Consider the following 14,293-nt stretch of genomic DNA (forward strand, 5'->3'; position numbering starts at 1 on the left):
CGGTGCCCAAAAGACTCGGCAAGGCAGAGGACGCGCGACAGGCGTGCCGCCGTAGAGTCGACGCGGGAGCCATTACCGGCGTCAACGAGGGAGAGCGAGTCGTCAGGCAGCAGATCCACGAGTCAATACCAAGCTGTAAAGCCACACCAATAAACCCAACATATATTCTAAAGCTAACCTATCTCTGTGTTCTTCTTTGGTCTCGGGGTCACGCAACAATAAATTTGGTGGGACGAACACCTAAACTCAACTGAGCTAGCCGCACGTTTCGTAGCGAGCGGAGACAATAAAAAGCAGTTCTTTACAAAGGTAAGTATTGTTAGAAAGACTTACTTATGTATTAAAGTGTAGGTGTATTTGGATTGAATTAGATATAAATAAATGCTGTCACTGTCACCTTTGAGTAGAGGGTTTTTGTTTTTATTGTTCTTTTTAGGTTTTTGTTCGTTATTTTCTTTGGTTTTGAGGGGTTTGGCAAGTGTGTGTTGTTGGTTTTAATCCCAAGAGCAAACATGGAGTTTTTAAATAACCCTTGAATCGAGAAAAAAAATTTTAAGATCCGAAAACATGTTTCTTATTTGGTTGTGTGTTTCTCAGCGGAACAGTTGTTGCATAGTGCGGGTCCTTTACAAGCTGTTGTGGGGTGTCCAAGTTTATTACAATTGCGACATCTGAGTGGGCGTGGTATGTATGGTCGAGTGTTAACCTTTTCATAACCAATCATCATTGTCTCTGGGAGAGTCAATGAGGCAAAGGTTATAATGATGAGTCCTGTTTCCTTAAGTTAATTTCGTTCCATTTTTTTTATTTTGCGTATTTCTGTTACTTTTTGAGATTTGAGTTCTTTCAATATAGTTTCTTCATCGATGCCTCGCAATTCATAAGAATAAATAACTCCCTTGGAGAAGTTAAGAGTATTATGCTCACAAACTGATACAGGGAAATCATGAAAGGTCTTCAGAAATCATAGGAAAGATCGAAAAATCTATGTTAAAATAACGGAAATAAAATGATAACATCGTTGGGTAAAGTTGCGCTTTAGCGGCTTTTGCTAAAAATGGGCCAGGAATTTTTTTTTAAAGGGATACCTTGGGGCCTAAACATTAATAAAAAAGTGGCGGAAAGCGTAAATTTTAATTATTTATGTGTTAAGGGGGTCTTCCTATGTGATAGGTTGAAAAAATCGATTTTTTTTTCATAAATTGCTCCCTTAACATGTCTAGAATACGGTAGTAAAGCGATTTTAGAAAATTCGAAGTCGTTTTAAAGATACAGCAGGTAAAAGAAAGAGCGGTTCGGAGCGCTGAGTTGGCAGTTAGAAACTTTAAACGCGTTTTTCTCAAAACTGTGTTTTTCAAACTTTCCTCCATTGTATCTCAGAAACGGCTGGACCGAATTACTTGAAATTTACAGGGCACACTCAATATATGTAAACGCATGGAATGAACTATTATCAATCGAAAATTTTCAAAACTTCGATTTTTTTATAGCAAAAAAAAAAAAAAAAAAAAAAAACGCCTAATTTGCAACTTTTATTTCAAATGTCTATCAAAAATCCAATTTTTTTTATATTCATTTGATTATAGGTCAATCCGTGCTTTTAAGCCTACAAATTAAAACGCCGTTTATTTTTTTTTTTTTTAGATAAGCCGATTAGCCGGAACCATGGAGGAAGTGGGAGCTCTTTTTTTCGAGGCGGGGGTGTTCAGAGCGCTGTAACTCCAGTTTGATTAAATATTTTTAGCTGAAATTTTTTATTTATACTGTCCAAATATGTGTTAATAAATGATAAAAAACTTGAAGCTCTAAATATTTACTGGTCGTAGAAAAAAATCCTAAAATATCCCTAAAAAACAGGCCGTCACATAGGAAGACCCCCTTAAAATAGCAATTATCACTGCCGCGAGACAACCCGTTTTAGAACATTGCCATGTTTTTCAAGCCAAGAACTTTACCGGGAAGAATGTATTGTGGAGGAAGAGTGCTGCAATTGTGTGAAAATTTAAAAACAAAAGAAATGAAACAATTTCACCATGTCAGACACTGCCAATTTTAGTACTGAACGCTGTAAAGGTTGCGAAGTGACTCAGAGTGAATATCCAGAAAAGCTATGGCCAGTTGCTTTTTTGCTATTTTTACAAATAAATAATTAGAAATCAAGCTTTCCGCCACTTTTTTATTAATGTTTAGGCCCCAAGCTATCCCTTAAACACAAAAAAAAAAAATCCTTGCTCATTTTTAACAAAAGCCGCTAAAGCGCAACTTTACCCATCGTTGTTTTTCATCAGACAATCGTGACTTTTGGAATATAGAGTTAACTACTCTTCAATTACGGGTTAAATTTTATAAAAATCGGACGACTACATCATATAGCTGCCATATGAACAATAATCGAAAATATGGAAAATGAATAGAAAAATCGTCATAGCTTCCATGTTGTTTAGCCTTTATGTATTTTGTAGACATATTTGATGACTGCAAGGGTATATAGGCTTCGGCTTGCCGAAGCTAGCTTTCCTTTTTTTTCGTTAATCCTGGACTTCTTAATGTCAAGGAAGAACAATTACCCCTCCCCCCGGAGAACGGTTCCTATTGAACAACAGAGAAGAAGCCTCCGTTCATAAAAGCCCTTTACCAAAACCTGTAGTTACTTATTTTCTATATTTTTTGCAGCTGCACAAGTTCGTCTTAAATGAAGACACACACTTCTTACTAAATATTTGCTAAACTAAAATATTTCAACATTTGACAAAACTATATTCTGAAAACAAAAATCTTTTGCTTATCTAATTTATGAAAAAAAAAAATTTTTTTCTATTTAAAGGAGCTTTGGAAATATATGCGAGGTGAACATACTGCAGAGCAAGAGCTACAGATAATTCAATATATTATTGGACTCGGCATAGAAAGAGAAGAATTACGTGATGAGATATTTGTTCAATGCATTCGTCAAACAAGAAACAACCCAAGTATTGAATGGAATGACAGAATTTGGCTTATTATGTGTCTCTCCATCGTTGCTTTTCAGCCAAGTAAACTTTTGTTTAGGTAAATGTTATATATTTTTAAAAATTATATCTGGTAAGCCAGAAAAAGTAAATAAACATAAACCAGCCCTTTAGAATGATGTTGACAGCCCACATTTACATGTTGCAGTATACTCTATATCGGGTAGTATAGTGTACAAGGTTGTCAATTTTTATACCCTTGCAGAGCAAAAGGGTATTGTATTATAATTTCAGTCAGTGAAGGAGACACCTCAGACCCCATAAAGTATATATATTCTTGATCAGCATGTCTGTCCGTCTGTACGTCTGTCCGTCTGTTCGTTTCCGCGCAAACTAGTCTCTCAGTTTTAAAGCTATCTTGCTGAAACTTTCCCAAAAAGTTATTGCACGCAGTATATAAGTCGGAACGGGCCAGATCGGCCGACTATATCAGATAGCTCCCATACGAGAGAATGAAATAAAAAATTCTCACGCCGTTGTTTTTGATCAGATCGACTTGAATTCTTCAAGATGGCGTTTTCCAACTGTTATTGAATTTCGGATTAAATTTGATCAAAATCGGATAACTCTATCATATAGCTGCCATAGAAGAGATCGAAAAATATATATACACTTAATGGAAATAAATTGATAACATGATTTTTTTATTTGATAAGCATGATTTTTGAAATTTAAAGTTTTCTAACGACTCTTGAACTACGAATTAATTTTGATGAAAATCGGACAACTATATCATAAAGCTCCCATATGATCTATAGTCGAAAATATGGAAAATGAATAGAAAAATCGTCTTAGCTTCGATGTTGTTTAGCCTTTATGTATTTTTTTCGACATACTTATTTGATGACTGCAAGGGTATAAAAGCTTCGGCTTGCCGAAGCTAGCTTCCTTTTTTGTTTTTGATACAATTAGAGTCAAACTAACGGAGTTACAGCTTTTCAAACGACCAAATTTGGACATATAAAAATACTTTTCATCGATTGCCAAATTTTCAATTCTTCACTTAAATCAACTGGTAATCAAGAAGAGTTTTTTTTTTAAATTTTTTTAAATGTGCTAAAATCGCACTTTTTCTTCCAAGTTCTGCAAAAATTAGACAAAAAAAACTCTTCCTGAATACCTCGAGAAATAAAACGCATATCACTTTTTTTAAGATGATCCATTAACGAGTTATGATGTTCACCGCCAAACAACATTTTTTCTAGGCGCTTCTGAAGATTAAACGTCACAGACTTATTTGTAAATATTTTTTATTAAAATCTTTTTCCCAATACTCTTCAAAAGTTAAACAATATTATGCCAATAAACTGAATAAAATAAAATTACTCATTTCGCCTTTTTGGCCTTTAAAACCTTATCGCCCTTAAGAGAAGTCTCTACGAAAAATCGACCCAGACTGTCGTTAACCTAAAAAGTCGTCCAGTCAAAAGAGAAAACATTTTTAAAGAGCTTAACTTTAAACTAAGTCATATTTAACTAATTTAAGTTCGTTAAAATGATCTTTAACTATATTAAATATCAATATATATATATATATATGTATATATAAATTAATCGATTGCCAAATATATATATATATATATATAATAATATAAATCCTAAAAATAAATAGAAATATATGCAGTAGAATCCGGTTATAGCGACTTTCAAGGGACCGGCGGTTTTTCAAAACTGAGAGACTAGTTCGCGCGGAAACAGACAGGAGGACAGATGGACAGTGTAGTGGCCAGTGAACAGAAAGACAATATTTTTAAATTATAACGGACGTACAAAATTTATTAGGTCAGCTAAGGGTTTAACTAGCTCGATTGTTCAAGCTTTAAGATCAACTATACTGCTTCAGCTTAAATCGTATAGTTATCTCACACACACCCTTTGCTAAGTTGCCAGGAATAGTCCCGTTAAAGCTCATGAACAGATAGCCACGCTGCTAGAAAATTCGGCCGATTCGATCATTTCGCTGCCGATCTTCTACCGCCACAGTGCGTAAAATTTTGTGAACGAGAAATTTTAATTCAAGAGTGAAAACCAACCACGTGTTCGGAACCGCACCCACAGCCAAGTCCAAATTTAGGCAAGTGGGCGGAGAACCGCAACTTTTGTGCAGCGATCAGGAGACTCCAAAGTCTACCTGTAGTGAACCAGTGATTTGATTTGAAGTTTTTGAAGGTAAATTTGCTAAAGTCATACAGAGTTGAGTGTGTACGCTAATTTAGTAAATCTTCCGTAGCTTCTGGTCATCGGCGGCCGGCTCAGCCTTGGCGCTGCGCGCTTTCATACAAACACACATACATATATGTGTTCTAAATCTTGCTGCCGCCGGTGTCCCAACTTTGCAGTCGGTATTAGTGGGATGCGCCATAACCTTTTTGGGATACCCTACCCAGGGAAATCTGTGGAGTAGTTAGAGCGACAGCAGGACAGCAGCCACATTTGACAAGTGGAAATAACAACATCTAAGCTGCAACATTAACAAAAAATATGTGAGCACATGGCGTTGCATAACATGTAACCTTTCTTCGTGAGTACACGAATCACCCTGTATTGGAAAGAAAACCAGAGTTTGGCACCGCTGAATATTAACCCTTGTGTCAGAGCTGTGCCAATGTCAACCACTTTAAAATATTTTAAATTTTAATTTGAATTCTCTTTGTTTGAAAATTTGATGAACTCTTAATTGAAATTTTTAGTTTAAGTAAACTCATGTGTACAGCCTCTAACGATTAATGTCAGCCTAAAATTTTTACTATCTTTATGCATACTCATTTACATATATTATATATATATATTTACTAAAGCTTGTTCCACAGCTACAAACAGTTTGTTGGGCCCAAGATCTTGTTGTAGGTTAATGTAAGTGGTACTTGGACTTATTTGGAAATGAATTAACCCTTAGTGGGTACAACCGAAGTTGACATTCTTGCGTTAGGCTTTTGTTAAATTTACAATGAATGAAGTTAAATTTCTTAGCATTTAAATTAAAATTAATCTAGAGCAAAATAATTTGAAAATTAAGTACAACCCTTTGGAAGAAAAATGAAAATGTATAATTATAAATATTATCATCTTTGGAATTTAATTAAAGTATGAACATTTGAAGATATCGCTGAGTCTGTCTAATTACATAATGCCGAGGAATTATCGAGGTTAAAACACGTATTGATTTTGTGTTAGGGGTAATGCCAAACTTCCATATCATTACCAAGGTAGGGCGGGTACAGAACGGGTGATCAATACCAACTAAGATCACCACAACCGTGTTTGCTTGCCTCTTTCTATCAACTATACCGATGGGGATCATTATGCTGATATTTTTGGTTATTTTTTTGTATTTAGTAGAGTAGAGTCAGAAAGTGCACTTTCATTTATCATGTCACCACACATGGAGAACATAGGGATAGGAAAAACCCCGACCCCAATACCGGCGAGCTGAGCGCAGAGCGCAGCATAGTGCACTGAGCCTCCGATTCCCTCTCCAACCGAGGCTGTGGCAAAAACAATTACCAGCCGTACCATTACAGTATAAATTGGCGCCCAACGTGGGGCCAGACTAAGAAACCGTACCTTTTAACGTTACAGATAAAATTGGCCCACATCGTGGTGACTCGACGATCGGAATCTTACCATTTATCTTACAGATAAATTGAAGCCCATAACGTGAGGCCAGACTAACAGAATCGTACCGTTTATCCTTACAGATAAAAAGGCACCTAGTCGATTGAGGGTAACACCGAAAAGATCGATGAATTAGTAGTCTTCACGTAAGCTCTGTTTGAACATCCAGTGATTAGTTTATTTATAGTTTGGGGTCTGGATATTATTTTGTAGTCAGCTTTTGGAAAATGAGATTTTATATTCTAAGAGGTTTAGTCTACCAAGGATGACTAGGAGAACTGTAGATTTTTCTAACCAGGACCATGTGGTATTTTTAGGGTAGTTTTCTTGTTGTATCTGAGCGAGGGAATTTGCGATTGAAGTTCGGGAATTCGGATTTATCGACCCAGCCAGACACATTAAGAAATTCCGCCTATGTAAGAGTTATCGTTCGACACTAGAATAGCGGACTTTAGAGGTCTTTGAAGTTCCGACTAGTATTAGACAGTAACTAAAACAAGTTATAATCTTATATATAAAAATGAATCGCAAAATGTGTTGGTAAGCGCATCACATGAAAACGGCTTGACCGATTTGGCTGAAAATTGGTAGGGAGATAGCTTAGAACAAGAAGAAGGTTGTAGCATAAGAAAATTATGGGAAAACCTTCTGGAAAAGTCGCTAGCGGCTTAACAGATGTACACAATGTTGTATGTAATTACGCAATCGTTCTTATGGGGTAGGCAGTAGGCATTCGGTTTTAAGTAAAAAGGTTTGCTTTATCAAGTTTTTTAAAAAAAAAAGTGTTTTGTTTGTGAGTAGTGAAAAAATAATGCCTGCTATAAGACGAAGCAATTTAGGTAGAAGAACCAGAAATGCTACAAACCAGTCTAATTACCGATCTAATCGTACTGCACAAGAACGTGAATACGTAATTGAACGTGAAAGAATTCGGATATCACAAACGCGTGAAGCGCGAGCGCGACATTCAACTAATAATCGCGCAAGTTTGAATCGAGCTGCTTTCAGTTACGATGTGTCAATTGACTACAGTAACTACCAATGTGTTGTTATTGGTTCTATGAACTACGTTTGCTCAAACTGTAAGGCATTAAAATACAAAAACGAAGCCAAAGGATTGTGTTGCGCAAATGGTAAAGTGAAATTGATACCATTGGATCCACCACCAGAACCATTGTACTCATTGGTTTCAGGAATAGGAACAGAATCTATACACTTTTTGACACATATCCAACAATATAACAATTGTTTTCAAATGACTTCATTTGGGGCAACAAATGTAGTTCGGGAAAATTTTATGCCAACTTTCAAGGTATGTATACACCAAAGTTAAGATGTGTCACTAATCTTTTCAATTTCTTAATCATTACGAAATATATCACTTAGTCATCATATTTTACAGATACAAGGGCAAATATATCACAGAGCAGGTTCACTGTTACCAGTGTCAGATAGCGACAACAAATTCTTGCAAATTTATTTTATGGGCAACTCACCACAAGAAATTGATCTGCGTTGCGCACATAACAATTTAGTAAAGAGGTCTATTGTAGAACAATTACAAACTTTATTTCATCAACGAAATCAATTGATTATATTGTTTAAAACTGCCTTGGATCTGATGCCATCCGATAATCACAAAATTGTAATCAGAGCTGATAAAACACCTGCAGGTCAACATACAAGACGTTTTAATGCACCAACTATTGACGAAGTTGCTATCATTGTAGTTGGAGAAAACTTGGAATCCCGTGATATTGTTTTACATCGTCGGAATGATCAATTACAACGTATAAAGGAAACACACCGCTCATATGATGCACTGCAAAATATCCCATTATATTTTGGCAAGGTGAAGATGGCTACGATTTCTCAATAAAAATGATAAATCCCATTACAGGTTACTAAAATATTAGTTTAGCTTTGGCGATAATATCTCAGTCATTATATTGATGTTATTAAAACAAAATCTATTTACAGGCTCTGAAACCAACAAAAAAGTCAGTTCAATGAACTATTATTCATACCGCCTAATGATTCGGGAAAATGAAGATAATCACAAATTGAAATGTCGGCGATTATATCACAAATATGTTGTTGACATGTATGTTAAAATTGAAACGGAGAGATTAACATTCATCAGGTTGAATCAAACCAAACTTCGATCTGAAGAGTATATTCACCTTCGAGATGCGATTAATACTGATGGAAATGCACAGAATGTCGGTCGGATGACTATTCTTCCATCAACATACATCGGAAGCCCACGGCATATGCACGAATATGCTCAAGATGCCATGTCGTATGTTCGTCATTATGGTACAGCAGATTTGTTCATCACATTTACATGCAATCCGCAATGGATAGAAATCAAGCAGGAGTTATTCTCTGGGCAATCACCCATTGATCGTCATGATATTACAGCCAGAGTCTTTAGACAAAAGTTAAAATCTTTAATGGATTTCATCGTAAAACATAATGTGTTTGGTGAGACACGCTGCTGGATGTATTCTGTGGAGTGGCAGAAACGAGGATTGCCACATGAACACATTTTGATTTGGTTGGTTGAAAAGATAAGGCCAAATGAAGTTGATGCAGTGATATCAGCTGAAATCCCTAATGTACAAGTAGATCCTGGATTGCATGAGGTAGTTATCAAAAACATGATACATGGTCCCTGTGGAACTCTTAATCAAAATTCTCCGTGTATGATTGATGGTAAATGTTCAAAACGATATCCACGGACATTCATATCGGAAACAATTACTGGTAATGACGGTTATCCATTGTATCGTCGCAGATCGACAGCAGACAATGGAAAATCAACAATTGTCAAATTAAATCAACAAGATATTGAAATAGATAATCGTTGGATTGTTCCATATTCACCCATTTTATCAAAGACATTCAAAGCACACATCAACGTTGAATCTTGCCATTCAGTGAAATCTATTAAATACATTTGCAAATATGTAACCAAAGGGAGTGATATGGCTGTGATTGGAATTGGTGCAGAGAATTCCAATGATGAAGTTACCCAATACCAAATGGGCCGCTATGTCAGTAGTAATGAAGCAGTTTGGCGAATATTTTCTTTCCCTATTCATGAGAGACACCCTTCTGTTGTTCACTTAAATTATTTTTTATTCACAACGCCCTATTACAGGATGACGGTTCTGTTTAGGAGATTTTTTTTAAATACGTAGGCACAAAAACTGCCACATTACAAATCTTTTTGACAGGACGAAGTCTGTCGGGTCAACTAGTTTACAATAAATTCTTTTTTTTATAGTGATAGAAGGGAGAAGAAGGCTCGATAACGACTCGGCATTGTAAATAGACAGACGATACTTAGAATTGACTTTGATATAAAATAATAATTACAGACATGGCAAGTAATGGTAATAGCTTTGAAAATACGCAAAACCGTCCCGGTCATTGTCGGATTTGCCATGAAAAACTTGAGAAAGACCAATTGTTGGCAACGACTCCGTGCAAACATCAATTCCACCACGCGTGTTTGACAAATTGGCTTAAGAATTCTCCAGCTTGTCCGTCATGTCGCGCTCTTTGTACTACAGAATTGCTTATGGGAGGAAATGTCGATTTGGAAACCGAAATTAGCAACGCTGAACTTGCAGCTAGCTCAGGTTTGGGAAATCCACCATCAGAACCGAATGACGCAAGTGGAGAAAGACTTCCACTTGATGGTCCAGGAACAAGTAGAAATTCTAATCGAGGTAGAGGTAGACCTAGAGGTATGAACAACAGGTTCGGTATGGTTACCCGATCTATGCAGAGAGGGGGAAGCCAAAACTCATTAGAAAATCCTAGTCAGCAACCCAATTCATTTAATAACACGGATAAAAGCGAAATTCTTAATATAGTAAAATCCATTATGGGAACTCAGCAGAAGACCTTATTAGACAAACTGACAGATCACATAAACACATCTTTAAGAATACAGCTCGATCTGTTAGGTCTGAGTTCTAATCGTAGCACTCCTAGTGCTAGGTTTCGTCCTTCACATACGGATCCGGTCGATATGTCCAATCACGATCTGGACTTAAGAAACAACAGTCATAGATCTACAGCTTCAATTTCACCAGAGAAAGTTGGTCAGGTTAATCAAAATTGAAAGGTAAAGTTTGATAATAGCAAAGACAGTCCATCAGCTTCCGAATTTATTTATCGCGTTCGTTCGTTGACGGCACAGACTTTAGGAAACGATTTTCAACTTGTATGCGATCATTTGCACTTACTCCTTTCTGGAAAGGCGTACGATTGGTTTTGGCAGTTTCATCGCAAACATGAAGAATTCACTTGGGAAACCTTTTGTTTTGCATTTAGAGACAAATACGATGATGTTGATAATGACGTTGACGTATGGAGACGTATCGCAAAGCGTAAGCAGGGAGATAATGAACCTTTTGATTCCTATCAATTGGGCATGGAGGAATTAGTTAATAGACTCGGCCGAACACTGACAGAACAAGACTTAGTAAAACTCTTGATTGATAATTCCAAAAGTTCTCTTCGATACGAATTACTTCACCTTAATATCGTGTCTATTAAGAAATTGATGATGGAAGTGAAAAAGCACGAACAATTTTATAACGAATTGAAGCACAATTCTTCTAAGCAACCTTTTGCTTATCGTAAAAATATTTCTGAAATTTGCACCGAATTAGAACTTTCGGAAGATCACGAGTTAATAGTAGCAGCCATCATGCGCAGCAAGATATCCTGTTGGAACTGTGATAAACCAGGACATAGATGGGACAATTGTTTAGAACCTAGAAGTGTGTTTTGTTATGGTTGCGGAACCAAGAACGTTTATAAACCTCTTTGTAGCAAGTGTAACCCTTCGGAAAACCAGCCGAGGGATGTGTCCAACAACCAGCTTTAGACACATCCGTATCCAGCCATAATAAAATCAGCATTCAGACCACACCTGGGAGTGGCGAAAAAGCAGTTAAGTCAGAATTAACAGAAAGACTTTTACCTTTCCACACCAGATGGTCTAATTATTTGAAAGCTTGACATCGGATATTCGGTAGTTTAAATAAAATTTCACTTGAGGCTAAACCCAAAAGATCAACCACTCGGTTACGGGAATTTTGGAAAAATATTATTAAAACTCGGCGTGTTTTGATTTCATCAATATAAGGAAAAGAAGACAATCGTTTGTACACACCCTTGATTATAGAAGATCAGAGATACGATGCTATATTAGATTCCGGAACAACCGTTAGTTGTGTTGGCAACAATGCAGCTAAAGTGCTTCTCGCTCATCCAAGCTCACGCAAGTGTTCTGGAAAAGTGAAAACAGCCAGTGGTGCTCTATGTTCCGTGAAAGGCATTATAACGTCCTCGATAAAGTACCGAAATCTGAACGAAAATATTGACTTTTATATTATTCCAGACTTACAACAAGACGTCTATCTCGGAATAGATTTCTTTAAGAAATTCAAACGTGCCGAGAGAATCCTTGACGAAACTATAGGAGAATTAGATGTTGGTCCATCGGAATATGAAGAACCGGAAACTAAGTTACATAGTCTCTCTAGTAAGGAAAAGGATCGTTTGAACAGTGTCAAGGAGATGTTTCCGTCGTATGAACGGGAGGGACTAGGCAGAACCAATATAATTTCCCATTCTATCGACGTAGGCGATGCTAAGCCGTTGAAACAAAGACATTGGCCAATTTCACCTGCGCGAGAGAAAATTATGTTAGCTCTTGATATAATAGAACCTTCTAATAGTCCATGGAGTAGTAACTGCGTTATTGTTCAGAAAGGCACTAAGGTTCGATTGTGTTTGGATTCTCGCGAAGTTAATAAGCATAACAGGAAGGACGTGTACCCTTTACCCCATATTGACGGGATTTTGAGTCGCTTACCTCCTGCTCTCTTTATAACTGGTCTCGATATGAAACATGCTTTTTGGCAGATACCGTTAGAAGAGCATTCGCGTCAGTATACTGCGTTTACTGTACCAAACCGCCCTCTCTACCAGTATAAGGTCATGCCGTTTGGGCTTACCAAAGCACCGCAGACCTTATGCCGACTAATGGACCATGTTATACCCGCACTTTTTTTTTTTTTTTTTTTAGACTTTGCTTGTTTATTTTGAATCTTCTCTTACGAGACTAACAAAATGTGTTAAAATCTTAAAGTACTACATTATTCTAACAATTTGTTAAACTGTATTTATGTTAGACTGTCCTAATAATTATCGCTGGATGGGAAGGTCGTTACGACGAAGGCGGGAGCGGCTACATACCAACGTCAATGCTCTAGCGAGGTGGTTTGGATGAGTTGACAGCTTTGTGTAGTAATTTTGCATGTGCTGCGCTATTACATCTCGGACGGGGAGTACATTCAAGTCTCTCTGAATATTTACACTCCGAACGTACCACGGTGCCCCAGTGATAATTCTTAGGATCTTTGCTTGGGCTCTCTGCACGATTTCTACGTTGCTGTTGCTGGCGCTGCCCCACAACTGGGAGCCATAAGTCCAGATTGGTTTCAAAACTGTATTGGACCTTGTAAGGACCTTGTAGTCCAGACTGAGTGGGGAGCGGGAGTTGATCAGCCAATGCAAACTATTTGCCTTCAGCCTTAGATGAGTTCGTTTAGCTTCAATATGCGTGCGCCAGGTAAGCCGTCTGTCGAGATGTACGCCAAGGTATGTTACATCATCTGACTGGGGGAGCACGATGTTGTTTAGTGTAAGGTTTGGGCAGTTTCGTCTATTTAAGGTAAATGTTACTTGTTTGCATTTTTGCTCATTTACTTTTATTCGCCAGTCTGAGAGCCATTTCTCCACTACTTCTAGATGTGCCGCAAGTTGCGCTGAGGCTTGTTGTGGACATCTAGATCGGCTGAGGATCGCGGTGTCGTCGGCAAACGTGGACATAGTCAGTTGACTGCTCGTAGGAATATCAGAAGTGTAGAGTAGGTATAAAGTTGGCCCGAGAACGCTCCCTTGAGGAACTCCTGCTTCGATGTTACGTTCAGCTGATATGGAAGTATTGCATCTCACCACAAATATTCTGTTGTAAAGATATGACTTCAAGAGTTTATGCGTGCTATTAGGGAGCATTATTTTGATTTTATGCATTAGGCCGTCAAGCCATACTCTGTCGAATGCTTGGGAGACGTCCATAAATACCGCAGTGCAGTATTCCCTATTTTCAAATGCACTTCGAATTTCTGAAGTTATGCGGTTCACCTGTTCGATAGTTCCATGTTTTTCGCGAAAGCCGAATTGATGTGCTGGGATAATATTATGTCTTCTGAAGTATGGTATGATACGGGTCAGAAGGCATTTTTCAAAGAGTTTTGATAGACAGGAAAGTAAACTTATCGGTCTGTATGAGGAGGCGAGGGTGTGGTCTTTTCCTGGTTTTGGTATCATTATGATGATTGACTTTTTCCACCTCTTTGGGAAGCAGCCCAGTCTTGTCATCGCGTTGAACAGCTGGCATATGGTACCAACGGCGCATAGTGGGAGTTCTATAAGCATTTTTTGAGTTATTAGATCGCAGCCTGGGGATTTTCTCGGTTGTAGCTGCTCTTTTATAATTTTTATGACTTCGCATGGTCGAAATACAATTGGTTCGGCAATAAGAAGGTCGTCTTCAGTTTGCGATCTTATATTACGCA

The 14,293-nt window shown here is 37.5% G+C and overlaps 1 protein-coding gene across 1 annotated transcript in view; it reads left to right on the top strand.

The window, feature by feature from the left end:
- The window catches only part of LOC108096982 (unconventional myosin-VIIa), a 634,406-nt gene that overhangs the window by 399,970 nt on the left and 220,143 nt on the right, over positions 1-14,293 (top strand). Inside the window, 1 exon segment of the mRNA XM_043207602.1 lies at positions 2,825-3,048. Within this exon segment, the coding sequence (XP_043063537.1) occupies positions 2,825-3,048 (224 nt within the window).

Source organism: Drosophila ficusphila, unplaced genomic scaffold, assembly GCF_018152265.1.
Source record: "Drosophila ficusphila isolate 14025-0441.05 unplaced genomic scaffold, ASM1815226v1 contig_2, whole genome shotgun sequence".
NCBI lineage: Eukaryota > Metazoa > Arthropoda > Insecta > Diptera > Drosophilidae > Drosophila > Drosophila ficusphila.